The 21,073-nt window shown below is 32.9% G+C and overlaps 8 protein-coding genes across 8 annotated transcripts; 4 read left to right on the top strand and 4 right to left on the bottom strand.

The window, feature by feature from the left end:
- Nucleotides 1-12: 12 nt before the first annotated feature.
- Nucleotides 13-1,263, bottom strand: NAEGRDRAFT_69650 (uncharacterized protein; the record flags this gene model as incomplete). The annotated part of the gene is made up of 1 exon (XM_002675168.1): nucleotides 13-1,263. The coding sequence occupies one exon, from the start codon at nucleotides 1,261-1,263 to the stop codon at nucleotides 13-15; it is 1,251 nt and encodes a 416-aa protein (XP_002675214.1).
- Nucleotides 1,264-2,216: 953 nt separating this feature from the next.
- NAEGRDRAFT_80405 (phosphoserine aminotransferase) lies at nucleotides 2,217-4,197 on the bottom strand (the record flags this gene model as incomplete). The annotated part of the gene is made up of 3 exons (XM_002675167.1): nucleotides 2,217-3,110; nucleotides 3,152-3,821; nucleotides 3,864-4,197. 3 exons carry the CDS (start codon nucleotides 4,195-4,197, stop codon nucleotides 2,237-2,239), a joined length of 1,878 nt encoding a protein of 625 aa, XP_002675213.1. The 3' UTR covers nucleotides 2,217-2,236.
- A 543-nt stretch (nucleotides 4,198-4,740) lies between these two features.
- Nucleotides 4,741-6,716, top strand: FM143 (uncharacterized protein; the record flags this gene model as incomplete). Its single annotated transcript, XM_002675252.1, has 1 exon — nucleotides 4,741-6,716. The coding sequence occupies one exon, from the start codon at nucleotides 4,741-4,743 to the stop codon at nucleotides 6,664-6,666; it is 1,926 nt and encodes a 641-aa protein (XP_002675298.1). The 3' UTR covers nucleotides 6,667-6,716.
- Nucleotides 6,717-7,500: 784 nt separating this feature from the next.
- NAEGRDRAFT_69647 (uncharacterized protein) lies at nucleotides 7,501-9,798 on the top strand (the record flags this gene model as incomplete). Its single annotated transcript, XM_002675251.1, has 1 exon — nucleotides 7,501-9,798. One exon carries the CDS (start codon nucleotides 7,501-7,503, stop codon nucleotides 9,796-9,798), a length of 2,298 nt encoding a protein of 765 aa, XP_002675297.1.
- Nucleotides 9,799-11,950: 2,152 nt separating this feature from the next.
- On the bottom strand, nucleotides 11,951-13,546 carry NAEGRDRAFT_50453 (uncharacterized protein; the record flags this gene model as incomplete). Its single annotated transcript, XM_002675166.1, has 1 exon — nucleotides 11,951-13,546. The coding sequence occupies one exon, from the start codon at nucleotides 13,544-13,546 to the stop codon at nucleotides 11,951-11,953; it is 1,596 nt and encodes a 531-aa protein (XP_002675212.1).
- A 374-nt stretch (nucleotides 13,547-13,920) lies between these two features.
- On the bottom strand, nucleotides 13,921-14,463 carry NAEGRDRAFT_50452 (uncharacterized protein; the record flags this gene model as incomplete). Its single annotated transcript, XM_002675165.1, has 1 exon — nucleotides 13,921-14,463. The coding sequence occupies one exon, from the start codon at nucleotides 14,461-14,463 to the stop codon at nucleotides 13,921-13,923; it is 543 nt and encodes a 180-aa protein (XP_002675211.1).
- Nucleotides 14,464-15,961: 1,498 nt separating this feature from the next.
- NAEGRDRAFT_80403 (uncharacterized protein) lies at nucleotides 15,962-19,672 on the top strand (the record flags this gene model as incomplete). Its single annotated transcript, XM_002675250.1, has 1 exon — nucleotides 15,962-19,672. Exon 1 carries the CDS (start codon nucleotides 16,436-16,438, stop codon nucleotides 19,670-19,672), a length of 3,237 nt encoding a protein of 1,078 aa, XP_002675296.1. The 5' UTR covers nucleotides 15,962-16,435.
- Nucleotides 19,673-19,999: 327 nt separating this feature from the next.
- NAEGRDRAFT_80402 (uncharacterized protein) lies at nucleotides 20,000-20,934 on the top strand (the record flags this gene model as incomplete). The annotated part of the gene is made up of 1 exon (XM_002675249.1): nucleotides 20,000-20,934. One exon carries the CDS (start codon nucleotides 20,000-20,002, stop codon nucleotides 20,873-20,875), a length of 876 nt encoding a protein of 291 aa, XP_002675295.1. The 3' UTR covers nucleotides 20,876-20,934.
- Between the last annotated feature and the right edge of the window lie 139 nt (nucleotides 20,935-21,073).

Below are 21,073 nucleotides of genomic sequence, written 5' to 3'. Positions count from 1 at the left end.
TATTCAATGCATTTATTTTACATTCACAATGAGAATATCATCATTTCTCAAAGCTTTTTGCTGTAATTCAGTATCAGTTAGGAGAGTTTTCTGATTATCGTGACACCACACAATTGAGTCACATTCATAACCAGACAATTTAGTCTTTAATTTTCCAATAACCAGAGATTTGATTGAAGTTAGAGTGGTAGGAACAAAATCTAAACTCATTGGGCAAGAATACACTTCTCCATCATCACCTTGCTCTATCCAAACAAATTTCAAAACCAATCTCAAAGAATGATGTAACCCCTGAGAATTTTCATATGTAGAGGTGGTGTATGATTGATTTTCATTCATTTGATTTTCAAATTCCAAATCATTTTGATTTGAATTATCATTACCATTAGATTGATTGGATGAAGGAGAGGAATTTTGTCTTCTCTTTGAAATCTTTCTTGGTTTACTCTTGACATCTTCAGAGGAGTTTACTTCATTATCAAGTTGTTGTTGTTCAACAACTGCATTACTATTGGATTTTCTCTTTTGAGATGCGTTCTTCTTACGAGTTGAGGAGGATGGAGTTGAAGAAGATGGAGAAGGACTCTTTTGAATTCCCTCTCTCTTATTAACTGTTCCTCTTGCTTTGTTTGGATCATAGAGACCCTTGCTATATCTCCAACTCTTATGATAACATGTCATGCATGAAATACCAGGTACAACATCATAGTCTGGGAATGTGTTTCGGTAATTGTCAATATTACCTGCATGAATACTATAGTTTTTGAGAAAACTCACTGATGATGAATCTCTTTTGCAACAACTACATATTAAAGAAGAATCATCAACACCGTTACGGTAATGACCTCCTCTAGCCTTTCCATTTGTATTACTACTATTCGAATGTTTAGAATTATTTGATTTAGATTTTGGAGTTGTGATAGTTTGAGTTTGTGTAGTTGATGCTTGTTCATCCTCCGAAGATTTATCCTCAGATTCGTCACTAATTGTCAGAGAAGGAGGTACATAATCTTCTTCAATTGAATTACTATTAGAAAGTTCTTCGGTTATTGTTGTTGTTGTAGTATGATGATTTGCTGTTGCTGCTGTGTCATCATAAATTAATAATTTAGGGAAGGTTTCTTGTCCGCCATTGTCATTGATATAGTCAATTGCACCAAGTAATAATTGAAAGGATTCAATAGTACATTTAGGTGCCTTACTGATTAGTTTACTACTTGTTTGATGAGCGGATTCTAATAAGAATGTTTCATTAGTAAGCATTTTGAGTATTTTTGATTGTTGACACTTGTAAGCTTGAAATTAGAGAGGACTAGTTATTAGAAACTGTTAGTATTAGAATACAATATATTTTACAGGCAGGTGGCAGATTTAATATCTATATATAGTACAATTGAGTTGGCTTGGTTGTGTTGGACTGAACTCAAGGTTGTCGTTGTTTTTTTTGTTGATAATAATAGTGGATTAATTGGAAGTTGAGCATCAATTAAATGCACTGGGTAACGATCACTGTGTTGTTGAAACAAGCTAGCCACTAGCTTACCATCCATCACAAAAGAACATCATCCTACCCATTATTAAAATTATCCAAAGAGATTTTGATGTTGTTGTTAGGAGTGTGAGCGTGTGGCTTATTATTGATCACATCAGTTGGATGATGGATTATTGATGATTGTCTCGTAGATGATTCATTATCCATTATTCATTATTGTTGTTGATGAAGAGAAATATGGATAACATCACTCTTCTTCTCTCTCTCCTCAACAACATTCATGCTGCATATTAAATCAGTTAATAAATGATTTTATTGCACATTAAGCTTGCAGAAAAATGTACAACGATGATTTACAGCGAGTAAAGGCAACGAACATCATCGTACTCTCTGAGAGATTCATTATCCATTCACCATGAATAAATTTAGAATCTAAGACATTGATCTCCCACTTGACTTTTGAGTCAGACAGAAGTTAGATGTAGAAAGATTCATACATAACAAGTTCATTTTGTTTGAATTCAAAGAATTGCATTTGAAAATATTATGCGAGTGTAGTTTGACAACTTCATTAAAAGAGTCATGTAATTAAATATGAAAATGAGGAAAGGAATAAAATAGTGCTAAAAGGGGATGCGGAGTAAGAAATTCTGGTAAAACTCATTAAGAGTAAAAATCGTTTCTTTAAAGATTTTGTATTTTGTAAACACAATGATAATAAATTATACTAATTAGTGAGTGTTATTATTGAGTATTGAACTTGTTTTCAAATGCTTGAATAAATTTGCAAAGTCTCTCAACTCCTTTCATTGACATACCATTATAAAGACTAGCTCTGAATCCTCCAACACTTCTGTGACCTGGCAATCCAATCAATCCAACCTTTTCAGCTTCCTTAACAAAAGTCTTTTCTAAACTTTCCTTCTTAATCTTGAAAACAACATTCATTCTTGAACGAATGTCCTCCTTGATTGGAACTTCAAAGAATGATGATTTTTCTAAAGTGTCATAGAGCAGATTTGATCTCTTAATAGCCAATTCATTCAGAGCAGATAATCCGCCAATCTCAATAATCCAATCAAATACCAAGTCAGCAACATAAATTGCTGCAGTGACAGGTGTATTGAGAAGTGATTTTTCTTCATATAATGCTTGATAGTCGAGCATTGAAGGAACATAATTTTCCCTTTCCTTAATTAAATCCTTTCTAATAATTACAATTGTGAGCCCAGCAATACCAAAATTCTTTTGGGCACATGCATAAATGAGACCATACTTTCTAACATTGACAGGTCTAGATAAAAAGTTTGAACTCATATCACAAACTAATATTTTACCATCTTTGGAGACTTGGTCAAGGAAGTCATTCGGCTTCTCAACACCATGAACTGTTTCATTATCACAATAATAAACATAAGAGCAACGAGTATAGAATTCATTGGATGTAATTGTATCAGCTTCTTCTAAACTCAATTGTTGAACATTTCCACCCATAAATTCCTTTGCTTCTTGATAGGCCTTCTTTGACCAAATACCAGATACCAAATAAATGGCAGAATTATCAGTATTTTCACAAAGATTCATTGGTATTGCTGAGAATTGAGTATAGGCTCCTCCTCTTTTTCAAAATATTTCAAAATATGTAAAATGAAAACTTACTGTAAGAAGAGAACAGCATAATCGTCTGGTATATCTACAATTTTTCTGAGTTTCTTTTCTGCATTGCTTAAAACATTTAAAAATTTTGGAGAACGGTGTGAATATTCAAAAACAGAAATACCTCTATCAAAGCAAACAAGATTATCTTTGACTTTTAACATGATTTCAGTTGGAATTGTTGCAGGACCAGGGAAGAAGTTATAGCTTACCATATCTCTTAAAAGTCTTTCAATTAATAATTGATTCAATTGATCACAATCAGTTACATAATAATCTGCCAATTCCTTAGTTTTTTGGAAAAGTAAGTGAGCACCAAAACCTATGGCAACTGTTGCAGGTCCTTTGTGTTTCATATTCATATCTGATACACCATCTCCAACGACAATGATATTTTCAACCTTTGTTCCTGTTGTGGTATATTGTGAATTAATTCCATCAATAACTTTTTGTAAAATTCCACTTTTTCCTTTCACTAACATTTCATCTTGAGGAGAAATATATTCATGAGTTGAAACATCTACTCCATCCTCTGGGAAATTTACATTTACAGCATGAATATTTTCACTTGGAATTCCAAATAATAATTTAGAATAATGTTCAACTATTACTTTTGGTCCTTGAGAAATAACATGAATTTGAACAGAAGGATAATGCTCTCTAACATTTTGAACTAAATTTTCCAATAAATATTAATTCCACAAATTACACTTACTCACAATATCCATTTTTGGAGTTAAAATTTGATCAATTGGTCTTTGTAAATATTTTTCCAAATGTTTTCTTGTTGGTTTAACTGTACCAACTCTGTTTGCATAAGAAGTATCCATTGTAATTTCTCCTTTAATTCCCTTGTTTGTAATTTCCTTGATTTGTTCAATAGCTTTCTCAATTTTTTCTTCATCATTTCCGTATTCTTCTCTCAAAGCATACTCCAACATGGTGACCAAACTTTCCTCTCTAACCAATGTACTATCAAAGTCAAACACCAACAAACTTGATGGTGCCAACATGAGGTCTGATGGTGATGGATGGTACAATTCGGACATTTTTGTTTTAAAAGTTTTATTAATTAATAATATAATTCCTATACACATCATCATCCACTCCCCACAACAAACAATCAGATATTCTTAAAGATTTTTCAAATTATAACTGTTGAAACAATGATAAGGAGCATTAATGGTTCTGTCTCATTGATACAAAAGCCATTATTACTGCCCAGATTGAATAGATAGCACTCAAGATATGCTAAACGCCCAAAAAGATTCATTCGCTTTTTGCTGTCCAAACTTCCTTGTTCAATTTGATGTTGGTGGTGGAAAAAACTTTCTCTAAAAAATATTCTCTCCACCACCTTTGCATCAACACCAAGAGTAACAATAATCTAGCATCAGATATATTGTTAATTTGGAGAGGAAATAGGTTTAAATTTTATAATAATATATATTGAATAGCAGCAGATTTTACTTTATCTGTTTGCTTTATATATTTAACAGTTTATACAAGTCTTTATATCATCATCATCAAATTTTTATATTACTCTTCTATAATATATTTATTATTTATTAATGTGGTCTTCTTTTGAAAACATGTCATCAACAACAGGATCTGAACAAAATGATAAGAAGAACAAAACAACCAACACAATTGAACTTCTTCAAAAAGAAAAACCTCCAGTAATCTTACAATTAGAAAAAGACGCCAAATCACATAACAATAATGCCATCAAGATCAATCTTGGTGTTGGAATTGGTAGTAGTCAAAGAAAAGAGACTCAAACAAAGATTACCACTACTGCTACTACAAACAACTTGGTGACTTCCAATGGAACACGTCCTGTTGGGCTTATTTCCAAGGAAAAAATTCAACAAGAAATTCCAAAGAGGATCTCAGAGGAAGAAGAGGAAAGCATTGATGAGGAAGAATATCTAGATTCAGAAAATTCAGATCTTTGCAACGTTTTTGTTAAATATCTTCCACCTCATTTCTCTGATGAAGATTTAAGAGAGTTATTCACACCTTTTGGAGAGATTGTCAGTTGCCACGTTATGACTGATAAAACAAGAGAAAATTCATCATTAGGATTTGGATTTGTTAGATTTTCAAATGAAAATGAAGCTCAAGATGCTATTCAAGGACTTAATGAAAAATCTATTGGAAATAAGAGATTGCTCTGTAAGCTTTCCAATAGTGCAGGGAATAAGGAAAAAGATCAACAATCTAATCTTTTCATCAGAAATATTCCACCTCACTATGATGAAGAGACACTTAAACAAGCTTTTGAAGTATTTGGTCCAATTTCAAAAGTGAAGATTATGATCGATATCAACACACAAAGGAGCAAGTGTTACGGTTTTTGTAAATTTGAAAATCGTAAAGATGCTCTCTCTGCTATTCAAAAAATGAATGGTTCCAAATTAGATGATGATTCATCAAAGGATATTCTTCCTCTGGTTGTTAGATTCGCTGAAACAGAACATGAAAAACAAAAGAGAAAGTTAAAAACAAGACAAATCATCAGACCTCCAACACATGTTCCAAATCCATATGTCCATTCTCATCATACTGGTTTCTCAAATCCAAATGGTATGAATCCATCCCTTTATTCATATCCAATGTTCAATCAAATGGCAATGAGACGTGATGATCAACAAGATGAAACATCCCAAGATATGACATATCATTCCGATGTTCCATATCACATGACCTACTTTGTACCTCATCACATGGGTGTTCCAGTATCATCACATCCTACCGATAGATTCTCCAAAGATAAATTAGAAAACGAAAAATCAAATGAATCCGATGATCAAAATAATCAAGGACCTTTCTTGCATAATTTCAATCCATACTATAATCCATATTTCAATCCTTATACACCCTATAACCCATACTACCATGTACCAATGTATGATGAATCTTCTATGAATGAAAATCAAGAACAAACCCACACCAAACGTTCAAAGAATGAAAGTAGCTCTCCAGAAGATAAGAATTCAAAGTCAGGCGAAACCGCTAATTTGTTTATTTTCCATCTTCCTGGTGATGTTGATGATTCAAAATTAATGGAACTTTTCTCTAAATTTGGTGAAATTGAATCAGTCAAAGTCATTAGAGATCCTAAGACAAACCTAAGCAAAGGATATGGCTTTGTTAAATATTGTAATATTGACTCTGCCATGGAAGCTGTCTCAAAGATGAACAGCTATAAAATAGGAAAGAAACATTTGAAAGTTTCATTCCACAATTCAGATGTTCCTTCCGGTAAGCTTGATTCACCAGTGACTGATTCACAATTTAAGATTATTTCAAGAGATAACAGTTCTTCCTCAAACAGTGCTTCCACAACCACTACTGCCACTTCACAGCCTTTAACTCCTCAACAACCAACTTATAGAGACATAATTAGTTCTTCTACAAGCAATTCTTCCCCTTCTGTTGCTCCTGCTGCTGGCAAGTTTACATCCATTAAGATGCCAACAACCACAACTCAAAACAAGAAGCAACAACGATAAAATCTTTAGATACGTTCCACAAAGTAAAAAAAATACCTAATTTGCTTTGCAATAAGTGTTCAGTGTTGTTTTTATTGTTAGATCGGATAGAAACAAAACATCAACTGCTTTTTTCAGTTCATCGAACTTGTATTTGAAATGTTATTATTATTTAAATAGTGTTAAAATGTTGAAAACTAAATCACCCTCTAGGCACAATTTGTCATCGGCATCTCTTGACAATTTAAATAATAATAACAAGACACGTGATAATCATCAAGATGAATTTTATGATAATTACTTTTCCTATTACACAAATAGGAAAGAAAGCGAGCAAACAAAATATCGGATATTGATGAATTGTTTATATTGGTTTGGCTTTAGCTCTGATATTTATTTTGGTATGTTTTAGTTCAATATTTGATTCAATATTGACATGATATTCTGAAAGGATTCTTAACTTGGAGTTTTTTAATAGAGTTTTATTCTCTGATTTTTCAAGGTTATGTCAAAGTTGAGTTTGCCAGTCTTCCACCAATTATTCCACTTATTTTTGCATTCTTTATTCCATGTATTATACTTGTAATATTAGCTATTTATTCAAAAGCAAAATCACTGATCGTTTCATATTTGGAAAGATCAAAAACTGAACAACCTTCTAACACTTCTATTCAACAAAATGAACAAAAAGATCCTCCAAGTATCAATAATTCATTACCTCACAAAAAAGCATCTTCATATCTGACTATTCCTTCGAGTAATCCTATTTCAGTAGGTGGTACTGGATCCTATCAGGATTATTATTATCAACATCCTTCTCCTTCTTCACATATTTTTGGAAGAAATGAATCATTAATGAGAGTTTTGGAGGCAGAGGATGATACTGTTATAAGGGGACGAAGAATGAGAATGCATAGTGTGAGCACTGATACAACTCACATGATTGTAACTAGCTCATCGACACCACTTTTATTACCTTTAACAAATAAGACAGCACCTGTTCTCGAAGAAAATAACTTTGTAGAATATAATTTCGAATATTTACAAGAAAAAAAACGAACAATTGGAGAAAAACTTGATACCATATTGCATATATGTAGAAGGCCTTTCTTTTATTTGTGCAGTTGTGCTGGATTAATAACTAATTTACCTTTATTTGATGGACCACAAGTACAAAATAGAGTAATTTGTCTTGGAGTTTCATTAGTATTTCTAATTGGCCATTTAGTGATTTGTATGAGAGATGCACATAAGAAACAATGTGAAAGAGGACTTTGGTCATTTATTATTGGTTGGGTGTTGATTGTAAATCTGAGATTTGGCTATTGTTCACTCAATCCTCTTTTCATTGGTGAAAGAACTTGGAAAATATCAACAGTTTCATTAATATTTTGCATTATATTCGCCATTGTATCTTTAACAGAGGAAATAATTGTATTCTTTTGGAGAAGATGGATTCTTTACCAAGAAGAAGAGGATTCAAAAGACACTATGGAACAGGAAAGATATGAAATTGATGAAAATGAGCAATTGAAAGAAGTCAACCACCTTGATTTCTCTTTCCTTAAAATTTACTATTTAGCAATAACTAGAGGATTGGCCTTTGGGTGTCTATTATTTTTAACTCATTGGCTTTTCAGTTCTTCAACTACTCTTGTTCGGTGGAGTGGTCTACCAGGATTTCCATATAATTTGAGCATTTTGATTGCACTAAATATTGGACTAGTGATTTCTAGTGTATCACTTATTTTCAGATCTATAATTGGAGCTATATCATTGCTAACATTTTGCTTTATTTTATCCTATTTACCTACAGATGATTCCTCATTTTCTATTGTCATTCTAACAAGCTCAATTATTGCTTCTATAGTTCTACCAACTGCATGGGTTTATGTATTGATCCGAAAAAATACTGGTTATGCCTATCCTACATCAAATCTTTCAACTGCAATTTGTGCTTTCATAGCTCTTGCAACATACATGTTTCAAGTTATTTTATTGGAGTTTTCCTCCCCTTCAAGCATAATAGATCCAAGTGTTGTTTGGATTTCAACAATTATTAATAAGAGAGCACACACCCTTTTAATTTTCAGCTCTGTAATAATTTCTACATTTGGAATAGGATTGGGAAATCTCATTAGACGACCTGTTATTGGAAGAAAGGAAGATCCACTCGTTGAAAAGCCAACCAGCAAGGAAAATAGATATACTTTTAAGGGTTTTGTTAAATGGTTGATAAGAGAGGATGAATCTGAAAAAAAAGAATCTCCATTTGCTCATATTAATAAGCGTGTATTGGCTGTGATTATTATCATTAGCGTATTTTCAGTGCTTCCAAGTTTAGGATATAGACTAATGTACCTTAAAACTCCAACAAACCAATACGGAGACAAGCTCATCATTGTTACCTTTAATGTTCACAATGGTTATGATATTTATGGAAGAAATAACTTTGACCGTGTTTTACAAACCTTAAAAGATTTGAAAGCAAGTGTTATTGGATTACAAGACAGCGATACGAATAGAATTTCAGCATCTAATAACGATTTATTGGAATATTTGAGCTTCTACCTTAATATGCATGAATATTATGGGCCAAGTTTAAGAGAGGGTTCCTTTGGTAATTCAATTCTTTCCTCATATCCACTGGGAGAAAGAGGCTTCTACCTTCTTCCCTCTGATCAAAGTGAACAAGCTGTAATGGTAAAGGCCTATGTGAGAGTGAATGATCCTGAGGTATTAATGTCTTCTAACATGACCAATTTCTACTTTTTCACAAGCAGTTTCTCTGTCAGAAATCACCAAGAACAAAATAAGCAAGCTCTCTATGCCAGCCGTTTACTCACGGCCGAATGGAAGGAAAGCAAAATTGCAAATAGACAATTTGAAACCATGTTCCTTGTTGGAGATCTTAATTTCAAATCGACCAATAACTTTTTCAATCAGACATATATGCATCCAGTTATTAGTCATGAAATTATTAGAAATAATTCTTCTAAATCCTTCACAACATTTGATTACATTGCCATGTCACCTAAAAATCATACTCATTGTCGATACAAACCAATCAATTCCACAATTGTCTATATTGACAATCTTATTTCAGAACATCCACCTCTCATGACACAATTCATTCCAATTGGTGAAAATTAACTTGGTTGATAGTAAATCAACACTAAAACCGATTGAAAACTTACAAAATAAAACATCAATACCTTTCATAAGAATACAAAATAGTAGAAGAAAAAATGCAAAAATTGAAATTACTTGGAATTAGGTAGGTTTAGTTTTTTAACTAGAAATACAACGAAAGCTAACTTGAAATTAGCATATTGAGCTTGGATTCCATCATATCTTTTTTAATTCTTATTGGAATGGGAACTTGGGGACTTGTAATACATGGAAATTTTTCAATGAATGCCACTAATCTGTCTGACAAGTGTCAAGGCAGAACAATTTCTCAACTTTTATTGACCTACAATACATTATGCTATGTTTCTGCAGTTTTATGCATTTGTTCAATATTTGGAACACTCTTAGATAAATACTGTCTTATCAGGTGATGATTCCAATGTCAAAGTAACAAGTTTATTTGTGAGGTGTTGGAATTTCATTGCTGGATTTGCTTCCTTTTCAGTTTTAATTTCCATTTCAGTTCTAAATTATCAATCAGACTGTAAAAGTACTATTGTGGAATTTTACAATGATTTACATCCATTTTTGATAACTCAATTTGTAATGATGCTTGTTTTGGTTTGTTTGATTTGTGGTGGTTGTTGTACAACATGTTGTTTCGGTTCGTTTATTAAGAATTTGGAACAAGAAAGATCTAACGAAGGATACAAGGCACTTCATCACTGAACTTTAGAATAAAAAATGAAAATATTTAAAGGATGGAAAGGGATTGGATTAATGAGTATTGATTTGATGATTTCAATGATTTTAGTTTTGGGAATTTCGCTCTGGGGAGTTTATATTTATTTGAAAACATCAGACATTACAATGGTTGACTCGTTACAATGCAAAGCAAATACAATTTCAAAATTAGTTTTATCACTTTCTTCAATTGGTTTATTATTGGCAGTGAATTTATTCATGGCACTCATTGGAATATACGTGGATCGTTTCTACTTTTCTATTCGAACACATTCCAGTGAGGAGAAGAAACATGAGAATAGACCTTGTCAAATAATATTTCGTTGTTGTTCCTTCTTATTATGGGGAGTTTTAATTATAGTTCTGATAACCCTTGCTTCATTAACATACTCTGGCGAATGTAATATAAGAAATAGGGAACTATTCGAAAGTCTTCATTCATTCATCATTACTCAATTTGTGTTGAGTCCTCTCATGTGTTGTGCTGACTGTTTTGGATGCTGCCTTCCTCTCCTTCTCTCCACAATATTCAATCTCATTGAGGAGAAACATCAAGATGGCTACAGAGCATTACACTTTTAGATAAGAACAATGTTTTAATATAGACACAATTTGAGTGAATCAAAATAATATAGTATCAATCTTGTCCTCTCTTTAATTTTTCCGTTAAGATCTTATTTGTTCACACATTGAATTGTGTGCTTCTTTGAAATTGTCCTTTCCCTTCTCCTCCTCAATAAATTCTCCCTGCCTGCTGTAATATAAGGTTTGCACACAGTAGTGTGTTTCAAACATGTTCTCCACCATATTATGTGGAATATTCTAATCATCGGAATGAAAAACACTTGACTGGATATTGATAGTTTTCAAAATTATGATAACGATATCAGACTCTCCTTAATATTAGGAGAGTCTTAATATATTGAATAATTGGCTGCAGACAGATGTGATATGGTCTTAATATGAACCTTCTTTACTGTCATTTGTGGGATTCACAAAAATTCGCTTAATAAAGAAAATATTCTTTACAAACAAGTACACTCCAATACAGCAAAACCAAATTAAAAATCATTAGGACACACCCCAAGACAAGACAACATTCATTTTGGGCAAATTGTAAAAGGTGCCCATTGAGAAAATGACCCAACAACAATTTTAGAGTACTACTAACATTGAGTCATTGTTGCAATTAAGCAAGACATCATCATCATCTTCAGCATCATCACAGGAGCACAAACAACGACATGAATTTGAAAAGGAATGGAATTGCAAAGATATCTCGAAAAGGGGAAGTATAGTTCCAAAGACTCAGGAAACAGCTTGGTATTCATTCATTTACACATACAATTGTAGAGAAAGAAAGAAATTATCCAGATTTTACAATAAAGATACTTTTATTTAATAAATATTACAAGAAATTGGTTTTTGCTTATTCGATAAACTTTCTCAATTTTCTAATCATTTTAATGCCAAAAATCGCATCACATTTCTTGTATTGATAAGTTGGTGAGTTTTCAATGATGCTATCATATTCATTCACTAAAAACTCTTTACAATCTTGAAATTCTTGAATGGATAATTTCAATTCATTAGTTTCTTCTTTGGAATTTTCTCTAATTTTCTTGGATGCTTTTAGAATCAAATAAATAATACACAATTCAAAAGTGGATTCACCATCAGAATTTCCTTTTCTCAAAATTTTGAGTTGATTTTGAACCATTTTGGCTAAATTTGATTCCTTCTTTAACTGGAAATATAGTTGGAGGAATGAACAAACTTCTGATTCTTTCATTGCCAATGAAAAAACATGTTTGAAAAGGGAATACTTGGCGAAACATGGCCACTTTGAAACATCTCCCTTATTCAAACTAAAGTGTCTGAATTCATCTTGTTTTATAGCAAAGAAACAAGCAAGTAATTTGGAATAATTCTTGAATTCCTTTGCAAGTTTCGGATACAACTCAAGAGATATCATTCCACTATTATTTTCTAATATTAACTTACATATTCTCTCCTTGATAGATAATGGAATATTTGTATCCTTTTCCATAAATTTGGTAAAGAGAGAATGGCGTTTTTCAATACCAATTACAATTAAATGTTTCAAATTCGAATAAAACAACTGGGTCAATAATTCGACCAGCTTGGCAGCAATTTCAAAATCATGTTTCGAAATTCCGTCAAATGACAGAGAGAAATTGGACATATTCAAAACCAGAGATACTCTTGTCGTTTCTGCCTTTCTCAATGAATGCCTCTCCATCTTGAATATTTCTACATTGGAACTGGAAAACTCAGGTACCAGCTCAATCAACCAGTTGAGTAATGAGGCAACGCAAACATCCTCTCCAGAGAAGAATTTCTTCCCATTTAGCATGTGTCCATTGTAACATGTTGCAATTATTTTACGAATTCGTGGCCATACCACACCTTCTTCTGGAATCTTTTGATGATTGTTCTTCAACAGAGTTTCAATGAATAGATCATCTCTCACTTGAGAATTGGTATTAAAACTACCATTGATTGATATTTCACCTTCTACTTTGAATTTCTCAGTGATGGGTTTTTGTTCTGGAATGAGTAGTGGTGTGTTGTTGATTTTTGAGAGAATCAATTTGGCTTTCTTTGCTAAAAGAATCATTTCATTATTTCCATTGTTTTCTTTGATAGTTGCTTCTTTTGGATTCTTGTCCTTATCTAATTTTGATTCATTGTTTCTTTTTCTCTTTTTGGTGGTTTCTGATTTCTTTGGAGTTTTTGGAGTGGTGGTGGAGGTGGATTTCTTTTTTTGCTTCTTAATAAACCTTCTGTTTTTCTTTGCCTTTTTTGAAGAAGTCAACTCTGGCTGTTGAACAACTTGTGGAATTGTTTCTTGTTGATCTATACTCCCACTATTGCGATTTGAATCAGTATCTCCCAAAGAAGAAACACTTGGTGTTATTGATGAATTTCTCTTGAAAAATCTTCTTTTTCTACTTGTTGTAGTTGGTTGAATATCTGCTATAGTTGTTGTAGTTGCCAACATGTTGCTAACCAATTAATATTAGGTGTGATGGTATTTTTTTTTGATTAAAATAGATTGAAATCTCGTCACACAATGAAAGGACGGAAAAATGAATTTTGTTCTACCTAACAAAAATATTTGTTACTGATTAGTACCAACACAATATTTCAATTTCTATTTCAACAGCTTGTGAAATCTTCAATTTCATACAAAGATAGTATATTATGAATTGTCAAGACATGTCGCTTAACAAATTTGTGTGTAAGCCATTTTTAACATTAATACATTTCACATTCAAGAATTTAAACTCTAATTCAATTCAGAAATGAGCATCGGGAAAGCTCAACATGTAAGCAAATTAATAACAACCTACACATGAAGAAATTTTAGTTTTTTTATTGCATTTCCAGCAAGTTACCAACATGTAAATACTTCATTCTAAAGTGTTCAACCATGGATTGTAAATGATCCAATTCGTTTGCCTTCAATTCAGAAAGATCCAATTTATCCAAGTTGGTGGCAGTGACGTCATTAGTTGCCAAGGCAAATGAAGCATCATGTCCAGCATAAAGAGAGTAGGTTTCTCCAGGACCATAAAATCCACTTCCGGTAACATCAAAAACACTACCTAAAACACTAACATAAACTTTTGGATTGATAACACCATCAAATGTGTGTAATTCATCAAGAGTGAAATCCTTGATTTCGACTTCTTCTTCATCAGAATCACTATCAGAATCGCTATCAGAAGAAGTATCACTATAATCATCACCAGTTATCGAACTTGTCTTTTTCTTTGGCGAAAATTTCTTATATAATAAATATGCTCCAGCAACACCAGCAACAGAAATCACAGCAAGAGATACTGGTGATACGATGAACTTGGTTACTTTTTCGACGAGGGTTGTTGATTCAGCACTAGTTTGTTGTTGACTCATTTTTTTATTTAATATTATTTTTTAATTCGCGCCTTTTCTCTTCTTTGAGCTGTAGTATTTCAAATGGAGTAGAAATACTAGCAGAAATTACTTCTTATTTTCTCTGATGGCCTTTCCAATTATTAACTCAAAGAGGATCAATTTATTAAAAAGAGAATTTCATCCGATCATGATACCATGAAGATTTTACAGAACAAAAAAAACAGTTGTGAAAAGAACATTTTCTCTCTAAATTAAATAATAGGAATGAACAAAGAGTACTGGAAATAATCTCGTCAAATCATCGGAAAAGATTGTAGAGAAAGAAGAAATTTATTAGATGAAAAGATGTTCCAAATAATAATAAGGAACATCAAGAAATTTGTGATCAGATATTAATTTGCAACAATAAAGCAATAAAACTACATACCTCCATCACTCCTTTCTTGAGATTAGCAAATGCTTATAAATTCCACATACAGAAGATCGTATTAAAACCACAAGGAACCATCAATAAATTGGAGCAAATTAATCAATCCAAAAAGTTAAGGAATTAGGTTATTTAAGAAGTATGAAAACTGAACTCTAAGGATAAACCTGGTCAAAAGAAGACGGATAAAGACGACTATTGAGGAAAGAACATCCACAAAGTGAGAAATTCTTCACAATAATAGTTCAATATTTGGATCTGAAGCAATGACACTACTTTATATGACATGCAACAGACAGTTCAAACTTCAGAAAATTAAGGATTAAATTGGAAAATCAACCCAATCATATATGCTGTTCTTTAAATTCAATAATAACAACCACAAATGGAATTCTAATATACTTTTTAGTGAGTCAAGTGTAATTTTTCCATTCTTTATTGGAACGTATATACAGCTGGAATAAAGCCAAAATAGCGTCTAAGGTTCCATGTACAAACAAGGAGAATCGATTTTATACAAGATTTGGGGTCACCATTTCTAAAATAGTACTGAGAATTATGCATGCCTAAAAACATTATTTCTCACAAAATCTGCCAAACATTAAGGAACATGTAAACAATATGTGTGAGCTTTTAACAGCCACCAACACACGGTCCATTGAGGGACTTATCCTGCATTTCCTAATACCCTTTCCAAACAAGGTATCAAGAAGGACAAAATTAAGAGACAACTGCTTGGTAGTTTGTACCGATGCCTCTTAGACCTTACACATGATCCATGCGCACGCATACCTCAAGCAATTACCAACTTACATTTATCATCACCTGCTGTAGTTCGTTACACATCTTCCACCAACAACAAAGGTTCAACACGTAATTCATCAACAGCATCACATCAATAACACCCCATTCACAATATTCCTGAACAGAAAACAAAATCTCAAGACAATCAACTCCTCACTTCTCCTTTGCAGTTGTAGTTGTTAGAAGATATTGAAAGTCAGGTGTAACTTCATAGAGTGGTGAGACACAAGCTTCTTGACCTCCTGTTGACTTTTCCTGTCAGATTCTCTTTTTGAAAAAGAAAAGCATAGATATCTGCGTCTTGCACCATCATCATCTAGTGTTCAAGTTCTTCGTTCTTATTCCATCAGTATTGGACGATTAAGTTGAAGTGTTTTGTGTAAAGATTCTCATTCCTCCTGCACCATCATCATCCTCTCCCATTTGGAGTTGCAGTCACAACAAGTCACAGCAACCATTATCATCACCAAATAATATCATCACATTCTTGTGTTGTGTTGGAGATCATTACGCACCAAATAATTTAATATAAAGAACACACAAACACATTTGAGTAGCAACAGACATAAGAGATACAAAAATTGAGTGCACTCAGTCAATGCATCAAATACCCAATTTTAATTGAAATATATCAAAGCTTATACCCTCTTGTGGCACCACATCAGAATTAATTTGTAATACGGAAGCGACGACTGCTCCATCACGACTACTAATAGTTGATCAAGAACAATAATACCTTCACTCCTCTACTTGATAAATATGCAGAACCAGCAACATACTGGTCATAATCTCTATCAACATCAACAACAAATAATAACAAATTCACCATCACCACAATCCTCTAATTTACCAATTACTAATCAAATTACTGCAGTAGGAGTCCATAATAATAATAATACCAACATGATGATGACAGTCTCCACTACCAATAACAATTCTGTTACCTCTAATAATCTCTATGCAACAACATCATCACGTCCAACAACTCCTTCCTCCCTACACCATCATCAGCAGCAAGTCGTGTCAAGTTCATGGCCAATGAATTTTCAGCAACAACACACATTTAGCAACAGTAATGGGAATGTAGTACAACAACATCATCAACCACCTCCTCAACAGTTTAGAACTGTTGCTCAACCACAACAACAACACGGAGGGTCAGGTTATCATATTCCACAACAACAGCAACAACTTGGCAATAACTCTGTTGGGTTTAATACAGGGAATTCGAATAATCATCATCAGGGTTTATATAATAATCAACAACAAAACATGTTCAATAGTTTAATGCAGCAACAAATCAATACTAACATGATGAACAATAATTATCCAATGTCATCTAATCAATCCTATAATCAACTTTCTTCCAATTTTAATAATACCAATAGCAACAATAATAATATGAATAATCTTAATGGTAGTAATTACCAAGTCATGATGGGTAATCAATCCATTGATACATCTCATCATCACGTGCAAAATAATTCATCTAATAATTTAGTTTCGTCTGATGCATTGATCATTCAACAGAATCAAACACCACTTCAACACCAATTACAAAATTCTTCCACTCCAACACCAACTCGTATTGTTGATGGAGATAATATATTCTCTGTGAATAGTTTCTTTCGACTTTCCAATAATGACAATGGCAATGCTATGAAACATGCACCAAATTCTACTCCTCTACCTTCAACTACAACTGCCATGCAACAATCATCCAATCCAAGTGTTGGTTCCAGAGTCCTAGTGCAAAATTCCACTTCAGCAACACCCATTTCGTTTACAACGCCCACAATGGTAAAAGCCCAAAATAATACCCAACCAAAATGGACAATACAACAAACAACCATAGTTCAACCAACACTTGTAAAACCTGAAACCAGTCCTACTAATAGCCAACAACAACCAACTGCAACTGCAGTGGATTCTCAGCCAAATGAAGAGGAAACCGGAGGAGATGCTTCTCAAGAAGCAGGGCAAAAAGGTGGAATTAAAATTACTAGAAATATTCGAGCAGATACAAGTGTAACACCAAACGAACCTGTAGAATATCCAAAACATGGAATTTTATACATTTACAATGTTGAGAATTGGACAGATAAGAATAGTTTTTATGATAAGATTGCTTATTCATTTGGCACTCCATCCACTCAAAAGAAAGTTCATTGTAGTTATTTGAATTGTAAAGTAATGCATTATGAAAGAACATGTCAGGGTGTTTATTATTGTCCTCACAAGGATGATGACAGTGAATCGTGTATTGTTAGACCATGTAGATTGAGATTTCACACTTGTCAGAAACATAACAATAATTCATTGACAAAGAGTGGAAAGTGTCCTTTCAAGTTACATTTCTATGTACCACTTGATAAGGCTGATAACAGAAGATTATTACTTTGTCTTGGAACGCATAACCATCCTTTACTGAGTGAATCAGATGGTGCAATTGTTGCATCACAAACAACGGAAAAGAAAGCAAAGCAAAGCAAATCTTCATCGACAGTTATTAACCTCAATCAAGAATCAAAGCCAACAACACCCCAAAATATTCAATCAAGTACAGGCAATACCAGCACTAATGTCAGTTCTTATCAAGAAACTAAACAACCAATGTCTAGAGTATCGTCAAGTAATAGTGTTCAATCAGCATCAAAACTGAAACCAAACATACCAAATATGATGCCTCCATCATCAGTGAATGTAAATGATAACATTCTAACAAGTGCATCTCATAAGGTGTTGAATTACAATCAAAATCCTAATAATTATATAATGAGCAGTATGCCAAATACTATTCCAAATAACATGCCAAACAATATGAATAGTATGCCAAGTAATATGTCAAGTAACATATCAAACGGTATGAATGGTATGCCAAATGGTATTCCAAACAATATTACAAATATGCAAAATAACATGTCATCTGGAATGCCTCCTAACATGATGAATAATATTCCTAATACTATTCCAAATAATATGATGGGTAGTAACATGCCACCAAGCATGTCCAGTAATAATAACTTGATGAATATTCCACAAAACCTTATTGGAAATATTGGAAATAGCAATATGAACACTAATATTCATCATGGTTCTCTGCTCACTGCTAATAATAATTCATCTCTTTCAAATTGTTATCCAAGTGCATCTGATACTCTGATGAACCCACCTCCAAAATCAACTCAATCATCATCACTACACAATATGGCTTCACTTCACAGATCTGCAAGTCAAGAAATTTTAACAAGTAGTATTGCTAGTGGTACTGGTCTAAGTCCACCTGCTCATCACCATTCATCTCCACTTGGAGGCCGATCGCCAAATTTATCACCACCTTACTCTTATTCATCACCTAATCAATATTCTTCAAACAAGTCAAATGTTCCTTCCTATCCACAATCTCAAATGCCTTCAATTCAATCATCAACAACAACAATGAATAGCATTGGCTCCAATTCCAACATTTCAAATACCACCACTACCCCTAAAAAGTTTACTTCTCTATTTCAACCTAGTGATTATTTACAACATGTTTCAAAACCTCCATCCTATTCAAAACCAACCTCTACAAATACTACTTTAGGTGAAAGTGATCCAAAGAGATCTTCCTCACTCATGTCATCCTCTCCAAATTTTATGTCATCTTCAAGTCCTTCATTATATAGTTTCTCAAATTCTCCTTCTCCTAGAATTGACCGTAGAAGTCCTTCCTATCATACCAATCCAACAAGTCCTTCACCACCTCATATGTTAGTATCCCCAATGACAGGATTTCCATCTCTTTCTCCATCCTATTTCTATGATAATCCTTCACCTTCTCATTCCTCACCTCAACAAACAATTCCTCAATCACCAAGCCAATTAATTTACAAGACAGATACAAGTGGTGGAATTAAGAGAGAAAGACTTTATGCAAATGACAATACAAATATTAAAAAGGTAAAACAAGAAGAAGATAGTGTTTTACCTCCAATAGAATCCATAGTTGATTAAAAAATCACTTTTAATTGTTTAATTTACTATTTCAAGTTCAGATACAATTTCCCAATAATACAAAGCAAAATAACTCTTATTGACCTTGCATCGTAACAAGAAATGAACATAAAATCCAACATAAACGTTCCCTCAGTCTTTCAATATGTCATGAATGTCATTGAAAATAGTAAGAACAACAAACCAAAGAAAGCATGAGATTGTCATGAACTATAGAGGTGAAATTTCCAATACATCTTTTAAGATGAGATAATAACACCATCTCCATCAAACTGTCATTACAACTCTACAGTGTTCAGTTGAGGAAATCAACAATTTTAAAATAAAATGCTTAGAACAAATGGCGTAATGTCAGCAAGAATATATCGACCTCCCTCAAGAGAATCTCATAATCTTTTCGAAAATGATCCGAAAGACCCTAAAACCTCCAAACAATTACTAAAAGCCAATGCTAGCAATTTGGAAGCAGCACACCTCAAAAGAGTCCAACTACTCGATCCAAAGATGGCTCTCCAAATACCCATGGCTGATTATTCGAAAGATGGAACCATGACTGACGATGGAGGACATTCTCCAACTCTCAGTCAAGGCACAATAGATGGATCTTCATCACCAAAGAGAAGACTCAAACTTGAAAATCAACATAAACATCAAAAAGAAATGGAATCCAAGATGAGAACCATTGAAAAATATGGAAGAATTGTGAATAGAAGAGAGGAAATTAAAAAGGATCCTGATTTTCAAACAAATCTCTTTAATTATGCACAGAAAAAGATTTTAGAAAAGGCAAGTTTTGGACAAATGCAACCACAAGTGAAAGCTCAGATTTTGGAGGTTGATGATTTACTGGAGGGAATATTTGATATCGATGAAGCAAATTTGAAAAGACCAAGGAAATTGAAAAAAAGGGAAGCTCCACCAATAGATCCCAATTTTGGTAAAGACTATGTTAAGGCAATGACAAGTAAATCAGTCCAGTTAATATGCGAATTGAGAAGGAGTAAGGAATCCCATGACAAGATTATCAATAACGTTCTATTATCCAACACAGAACAAGAAAAATCACAACGAGAGAAAATCAACAAGAATATAGAACTAATGAAACAATCCATTTCAATCATTCAAAAGATGGAAGAGGAAAGAAAGAAGCAACGTATGAAAGAACGAAAAGGAAACTTGAAAACAGATGAATCAGATGAATGAAAAGGTTTATTAATATTTAATGTTTTTGTAAATTCTTGAAAAACCTTAAAAACAGTTTTAAAAAAAAATGCAACAACATGAAGAGAGTTTTTCATTTCTCGGCTCGGATCAAGAAAATTCAGAAGAAGGGAAGAATCAAAACAATGATAATAATATAAAAGATGATCATGATTGGATTCAAAAGTATTTTGATAATTG

This window comes from Naegleria gruberi, assembly GCF_000004985.1.
Source record: "Naegleria gruberi genomic scaffold NAEGRscaffold_35, whole genome shotgun sequence".
Classification (NCBI taxonomy): domain Eukaryota; phylum Heterolobosea; class Eutetramitea; order Acrasida; family Naegleriidae; genus Naegleria; species Naegleria gruberi.
This window is presented reverse-complemented; position numbering and strand designations above follow the sequence as displayed.